The sequence below is a fragment of the Anneissia japonica genome, unplaced genomic scaffold (genome assembly GCF_011630105.1).
Source record: "Anneissia japonica isolate Jap-2015-1 unplaced genomic scaffold, ASM1163010v1 scaffold640_len1575945_cov177, whole genome shotgun sequence".
In the NCBI taxonomy this organism is placed as follows: Eukaryota; Metazoa; Echinodermata; class Crinoidea; order Comatulida; family Comatulidae; genus Anneissia; species Anneissia japonica.
The window spans coordinates 856978-865506 of NW_022684376.1; the positions used below are offsets into that span (position 1 = coordinate 856978).

Below are 8529 nucleotides of genomic sequence, written 5' to 3' on the forward strand. Positions count from 1 at the left end.
TATAGTATGTCTATTATACACATCTAGATGTGTATAAGAGACAGATATATATGTTTGAAAATTAGTTAAGACTACTTTGCTTTAAATTATTAAGCAAATTACTGTATTAGATTTAGTAAAGATTTACTTTTGTATTTTTGAATCAAAAGTGATTTTTATTAAACTAAACTAATCACTACACTTAATAGGATTGGAACAAATAATGTGATGATAGTATCGAGTAGACCTTCAACGAACTATTTATTAATACGGTACGGTAATTACGGTAAACGTATTGCGGTGCGTTGCTACAAAATAAAAATAATTAAACTTGAAATGTTAAATTTTTCTTTATTATTCAAAGATTAAGATTGTAAAAAAAAAAATTCAAAAAATAATTACGTTTGCAAATGATACCGACATCATCTTGGTGGTTACAGTTGTGTTCACCCCAACCACTGTGACGACACTGTTCCAATGAATCCTCATGTCCTAAGCACTCTAAATCGTCGATGAATATGTTACCACTTCCAGGGCCAAAGCTTTTGCAGCACTGATTAGAATCTGTTTCTTGGAATCCAAGCATCTTACATATAACCTTGGCATCACTTGAACCAAAGCTGTCACCGCATACGGTGCCCCATACACCATCAAAAAACACTTCAACACGCCCTTCTAAGGTAGTGTTTCCGTCAACAAGGCGTACAAGCAACTCCTCGTCTTCTAAAAAAATTAGGGGCAACTGTTCATCATCACTCAGTTGACCCTACCTTCCTGAAACTTGACCCTATCACTTTCGTATTAAACTTCTATACACCGAACTTTAAAATACCCCCAAAACCCACCCCATTGTATCCCTTTTCTTTATGGAGGCCTAAACCATGCAGATACTGGCATTTGATGGCACTCATAATATTGTAAAGAAAATTAAATTATGTTATCATTATTATAATCATCATGGCTTATTAAATAAACCGCCCTGGTACATATCATTAGTATTTTCTTAATTATTGTTCAATTAATCTTTAATATTTATAAACATACCGCAATATTCTCCTGGACTACCGATATCACAGTCTTCATATCTTTTTTCTGGGTCCGTCGTATAACACCATGCGTGTGAATAGCCATCGACGTTACGACACAAGTTATGATCGCCCAATTCTCCGTTTGGAAACTTTTCTGGCTTGTAGCCATGTTCATGTGGTGTCTGTGATGTCCACTTTTGGCACGTTCTACCGGTAGGTGTTCTATTAATGGATCCTCGATAATCCCTGGCATTTTTGAGTTTATAACATTCTGAAAGAAATGTCAGAAAAATGAATTTCAGTATAAAACAATGTAAGTAACGAAGAAGTGAATTATTTAAGAGGTTAAGAGGTGATGGTTTGGGATATAGAACGGATTACTTTATAATAAATATAAATATTTGATATTATTATTATTATTATTATTATTATTATTATTTATGTAGGTGTCATTTTAATAGAAATCTATCAGAAATTATCTAGCCCATAGAGAAGCCGGTCACATGCTGATGGTGATATATTGGAATCAACCAAGAGAAATTCAGCATTAAGATTTTTATTGATTTAATTAAATTAATAATAGACTTGGGTATTCTCTCCATTCCTGGAAACCATAACATGACTCTAAGAAACTTAAAATCACCTGGCATTTTAGATACCCAACCGGTTGAACATTGAAAAATATCACACCATTAAATTTGCGTGGAGAAAAAAATCCACATGAGATGAAATATTCTTGGATAATTCATGATTCCTAATTTTATTTCAATCAAAACTCAAAACGTAATGAGTCTGGTAGGCAAAGAAGCGAACTTGTCTCTGTGCAAGATGCCTGAAAGAGAAACAATGATAATGGCGAAACAACAACAACAACGACGACGACGACGACGACGATGACGACGACAACGACAACAAAAACAACAACAACAACAACAACAACAACAACAACAACAACAACAATAATAATAATAATAATAATAATAATAATAATAATAATAATAATAATAATTTGAGTAAGTACAAAATGTTTGTGCCCTTTAAAGTCCAGACGCGTGCAGAGGCGTGGAAGAAATATATAGTAGCACCATTCTTTTAAATGTCTTACCGGACACCGCTAACGGTTAGCCCTAAGCGATCGGGCGTTCTCACGTTGGTGTTAACGGTTAGCGATAACGGTTAGCTCCCAATCCGGATACTAGGGCTCTCGTGAGAACCAGGCTTATGTATGAGAGCAGAGTATGTGTGAGTATGTAGTAGGTAAGTGGAACGTACCACTTACTGATACAAACGCGTAGATATTTCACTAAATATAATGGAATAAACTATACTATACATGTTAATCACTAAAATAGTCAATACGTGACGAATAGGAATGTCTACATCCATCACAACATTTTAGCATGCATTGTATAATCCATTTTTACCATATTCTTTACCAAGGTAGGTCTATCTTGCTTTAAAATTATAAATATAAACAAAATTATTATTGGCTTATGTTCTTCTTTATTTAAATGTAATTTGACTTATCACTTTCAAAGGTCTTTCTAAAATTATATTTAAAGACGTAGTAGTATTTAATATTAATGCGTTAGAATATTCTGCTATATATACTTGCAGCATAAAAATGATTATTTAAATGATACTCTTGGGCGGATCCATGAAGGGGTGATGGTCGTCGACATCCGGACACCCCACCACCCTTAACATTTTAGCTAGCAAAAAAGTGTACAGATATTGGTTAAATAGTCAGAAGCTTTTCTGCTTCTTTAGGAGTTTGGGTCATTTATGAGAATAATTTTGCAGGCTAAAATTATTGTTCATGGCTTTTAAGTCTCTCGAATGATGAGAGGGTTAGAAGACTGAAGACGGCTCTCTAAGTCATTTACACTTAACGTTATTTATACAGGAGTTCCCTTCTTTCTGCACCCGCTCCTGTAAGTATCTGGACCCGCCCCAGTACCTCACAGCCTCGCGAAAGGGCGCCTAAAGCGGCCTTTTCGAGAATAACAATAATAATAGTAATAATAACAATTCTTCTTCTTATTATTATTATTATTATTATTATTATTATTATTATTATTATTATTATTATTGTTATTATTGTTGTTAATGATAATAATAATAATTATGATAATAATGGTAATGATAATGATGATAATAATAATAATAATAATAATAATAATAATAATAATAATAATAATAATAATAATAATAATAATAATAATAATAATAATATACTAAAACCCACCTTAAGGGGAGAATAACACAAAAGATATTCCCCTTAAGAAAATAATAATAATAATAATAATAATAATAAGATATTTCTCCTTAAGAAAATAATAATAACAATAACTATAATAATAACAATAATAATAATAATAATAATAATAGCAGCAGTAATAATAGCAGTAATAAGAGCAATAACGAATGACCATAATAATAATAATAATGACCATAATAATAATAATAATAATAATAATAATAATAATAATAATAATAATAAATGAGGGATAAACATGAATAACAATATGATTGTGAACTCTTACGGAGATGCATATGAAGAGGTGCGAATGAAGATGATGAATGATGATAATGAATGAATGAAGAATAAAGATGATGAAAATGAGGATGATAAAGATGAAACTTAAATTAAACCCTAGTAAAACTGAACTTCTTGTTATTTCTTCCAAATATCGTACTCGCACTGTTCCTGAAATTAACATAAATTGTAATGGTATTAACATATTTCTTTCTACTTCGGTTCGGAACTTAGGGGTCATATTTGACAAACATCTTGACTTCAGCAACCATATATCATCTGTATGCCGATCGGGTTACTTTCATCTTCGCCGTATCCGTTCCATTAGACCTTACATTTCATCTTCTGCTGCTGCTTCTCTTGTCCATGCTTTTATTTCATCCAAACTTGACTTTTGCAATGCATTGCTCAATGGTTTACCTGCTAGTAGCATTAGACACCTTCAGAAACTTCAGAACTCTGCTGCTCGTGTTGTAACATTATCTAAAAGGTTCACCCACATTACGCCAATTTTAAACATTCTTCACTGGCTTCCAGTTGATAAGCGAATCATTTTCAAAATTCTTCTTCTCACCCAAAAATCTATCCATGGTCGTGCCCACTTTATCTCTGTTCGGTTATAGACAAACAGGTTTCTTCCCGTTTTACTCGTTCTTCTCAATCCCTCAAACTTGTTACTCCACGAGTCAAGCATATTCGTACCGGTGAACGCTCTTTTTCTTTCTCTGCTCCTAAACTCTGGAACTCTCTGCCTCGATGTGTATAAGAGACAGCAATTATTCAAATCTACTCTTAAATCATTCCTCTTCAAATAGTTCAACTTCTTTCTAACATCCTCCAGCGCCGGTGACAAGCCAGTTTTGTTTGCTTTAATAGGCGCTTTAAAAATGTGTATTATTATTATTATTATTATTATGATAATTATAATAGTGTTAACGTATGAGTATAGGTGAACATATCCACCAAGGCTATCGCCAAGCAAACGTACTATACCTGGACACCCAATGAGCTCAAATCTGAGGGCAATGTGATACATCCAGTGTACAGGCATGATCATGATGAACCTCGCTTTAACGCCTTCTTCAAAGTAGTTCGTAACAACCGAATTATCATCTGTATTTCCTATAAAATTCTGTAGAAGAACGCCAATCAATTTAATTTTGATATGTCTTTAGTTTAAAATAAGTTTTCCAATATACATTTATATATATATATATACATATATATATACAGTATATATATATGTGTATATATATAGAATGTTACTCTTTTGAATATATATATATATATATATATATATATAGAATTATTTATATATATATATATTTATATATATATAATGTATAAAATATGATAGCAATAATAATGATGATGATGATAATAATAATAATAATAATAATAATAATAATAATAATAATAATAATAATAATAATAATAATAATAATAATTGATTTACTTTAGAACAGCTGCTGAGACCGAGCGATTATCATTGGTATTTATTAGGCCTACCATTGTAGCCTAGGCCTTTAAAAATAGGGAGTAAAAGAAGCAATTTTTACTATGAAATTTCTGACAAATTTAGGAAATTTCCTGTATCACATCAAAGGGCCCGGCAATCTTGCACTGGGGCTCTTTCGCACCTAGCGACGCCGCTGAAGACCATTGCTCCAAATAAAAACCACATTTCTGCGACTGCCCCCGTTGAATGGTTATCTTTTATCATTAGCTGTTCCCTCCAATTAAAGATTCCCTCTATTTAGAGACCATGGGTTTGGTGGACCCAACTGATACTTTCCCCTCCATGTACAGACCATTATAAAATAAATAGTGATTTTAATGCAGTTTTTTTTTTCTACAATAAATTATGTTATATAAAATATGTTACACATACCAATATTAGCCAATGCACTGTTTGTGTAGTGTTTTGTATATTGAATGACGATAATGTTAGTGGCAATGTTAGTAATGTTCTAATGGGAAGACAAGTTGATATCTGGCTACCAAGAAATTTTATTTAAGAATAAATAAGAGCATGCAGTTACTGTACAACCATTTTAAAACATTTAATGTATCATTTTTCAATTTCCCTCTAAATAGAGAAATCTAAAGACCACATTTAGTGCCCATGAGTCTCAAGTCTCCTGTAGAGTCCCGGAAGCGCGTCCTGGAATGGGGTCTCCTGGAAATTGGCATGAAGAACGCATTCTGGTCCGCAAGCAAGCAAAAATCTTCCGAAATAAACCATCTCCCACAAATTCATGATGATATTTGCATGCTTTTACAAGTTTTATACCGTATGTTATCAATCGTCTCCCAGCAGTTACTGTCAATCATAATGATTATTATTGTACAATGCACAGCAAAATATATTTATATGTCATAAGAAAACTCATTTAAACAGATCTTTCGGATGTGGATTTTTCCAAATCCAAGGGAGGAGGGGGGGGGGTGCTCCAGGACCCCTGACCACCAGATCCACTAATGCGAATTGCAAGAAAAAATGTAACTCGGTCGGGGACGTGATAAACACTCTCTTTCCCCTCCATCTTCTCCTTCTTCCCTCTTTTTTCTCCTTGCGTTTCTTTCCGATCATACAAAAATCTTTAGACATTAGGCCTATATATTTTCTGCCAAAAAGTAGGGGGTGGGGGCGGGCCTACTTGTTAAAATGTAAACATTTAAGCTTTTATTTTTAAATCACAGAAAATCACAAATTTATATATTCAGTACATTCCCGACTGTCTTGGAAATGAGGACCTAATCAAATTTGGTTGAGTGCGTTATACACACTCTTCGTAACACCCCATCTAATGGATATACGGAAACTTCACATTTTACCTGCCAATTAAGTTTTATACACTTATTAGGTATCTTCTCAATTTCTCAGTATTTTTAAAAAAATTCTTTTTCTACATCCAACACTATGATTTGAAATTTACATACCATTTTCACGTCGTTGCTCTTCTTCAGATTCTGTGTTCATTTTCAGTCTCTCAGTGCTCGGTGGTTATTTTCGACTTTCTTTTTAGATGTACTGTATCTAAGTGTGTTCGTAAGTTTTAAGCTCTAGGTCTACTACAATGAGGCTACCAACTCCATGAAAGACTTTTTTTTTTTTTTTCTTTTGTTTTTTGTTTTTTTTGCTTTTTTTTTTGTTTTTTTTTTGTTTTCTTTTTAACGAATAGAATGAAATAATAACAAAAAGTAATAATTAAAATAATGTTTTTACTTTGGTGTAATTTTTGAATAACAAAATATAATAAAATTATATATGCCTTTCAATAAGTTTATAAGAATCAACTCAAAAGTATAGCCCATCCTCCCTGTGATTGATCTTCGTATTATATTCTAATCTGAAATATTTCAATTATATTATTGAATGCTTTTTAATTTTAAACATATTTTATTTAACTTTTTAAATAGTATTGGACACCACGTTTGCACAACTCTTTGGGCTTTTTATGGTTGTCCATTTCATCTTTTTTTGTTATATTATGTATTTTATTGCTATTTTAACATTTTTTGATAAATAAATTAAATTGAATTGAATTTGAATTTGAATGTCCACTAATAATAATAATAATAATAATAATAATAATAATAATAATAATGAAAATAATAATAATAGAATAATGATAATAATCTTAGCTGTTGCAACAATTTTAGCCTTACCAACCTTGTCCAATCTTGTTTTCTTGTGATCTTGTGATTTTAATATTGTTTAGTTTTTTGTACTTTTTCAATGTTTTTATCTTGATTTTGTAACTCTTTTACCTTGCATTTCTATGATAGAGACTTGACCTAGGCTTGTATTTGTTCTCCTTTATTCCATTCTGTATATTTTTATGTCTTAATGAATAAAGTGATTTTATATAATAATAATAATAATAATAATAATAGCAGTAATATTAAATAATAATAATAGGCCTAATAACAATATATAATCTCAAAGCAATATTTAGGTCTACTGTGCATGCATTCCTTTTTAAATGTCTTAAACCTTATCATGAATTCTATATTTTTATATTTATCGAATGTTCTGATTGTATTTTTACCTTGGTAAAGTATGGTGTTTGATTCAGGCAACGTACAGTGCTCGATGGTATGCAGAGTTAAATAATAATTATTATGGTGATAGGAAGCTTGTAATTCTACAGGCTGTTTTATGAATTTGGTGCTGCGTCTGCAGACACTGAACCAAATTTCTACTCAAAAACACATAATACCCAATTATCATGTCCACCTATATTTTATTACACAATTTCTTTATTCAGTTGTGTTAAGAGCTATGCTACACGTTGTATTATCACGTCCTTTATTCAAGCTTCAAAAAGGTTCAAGGTTCAATATATTCAGTCATATACTAAAATACATGAAATGCGTCTTCACTGAGGAAACACGTGAATGCTGAGGAAAAGCACAGGAGTGCTCGAAATATATTTTTATGTCTATAATGTCAACGTATACGTTACTACAGTGTATAATCGTACTTACTTTATATTATCAAGACATACATGGAACCTACACTCATTATATATTATATAAGTATAATTTATAATACCCAGAAAATACCTTAATATTCAATTGACGTGATTTCCAAATATCAGTCCAAGTTTTGTCATCATTACTGTACTTCACAACATATTTTCTGACAAATTCACCAGATCCCTTTCTACCTTGGGTCTTCACTCCCGTCACCAATACGGGAACACGCATATCTACTTTAATCCATTGCATACTATTAGACACCATTGGCTTCCACGCTTCACCTTCGTACCTTCCCTTGTCTACGTTCAATCGAGCTTTGGAAGGCGCAAATGTTGGCAACAGAAACCCAGAGGCACTAATTCTTAAATTAGTGAGAAACCTAGTGTCCAAAAAAACAGGTTTGCGAGATAGGCTTGCCCAAAGCAATTTTATTGCATTTTCCGGATATTTTGGGTATGCTGAATCCAAAAATGCAAGGGTCCATTTTTTTCAATA

The 8529-nt window shown here is 31.9% G+C and overlaps 1 protein-coding gene across 1 annotated transcript in view; it reads right to left on the bottom strand.

The window, feature by feature from the left end:
- Positions 1–255: 255 nt before the first annotated feature.
- LOC117104915 (coagulation factor V-like) overlaps positions 256–8529 on the bottom strand; it is a 10258-nt gene continuing 1984 nt past the window's right edge. The window contains exons 3-6 of the mRNA XM_033245842.1: positions 8119–8402; positions 4540–4678; positions 1024–1278; positions 256–702 (exon numbers count right to left, since the gene is read on the bottom strand). Coding sequence (XP_033101733.1) covers positions 338–702; positions 1024–1278; positions 4540–4678; positions 8119–8402 — 1043 coding nt within the window. The 3' untranslated portion in view covers positions 256–337. The remainder of the gene's footprint in view (positions 703–1023; positions 1279–4539; positions 4679–8118; positions 8403–8529) is intronic.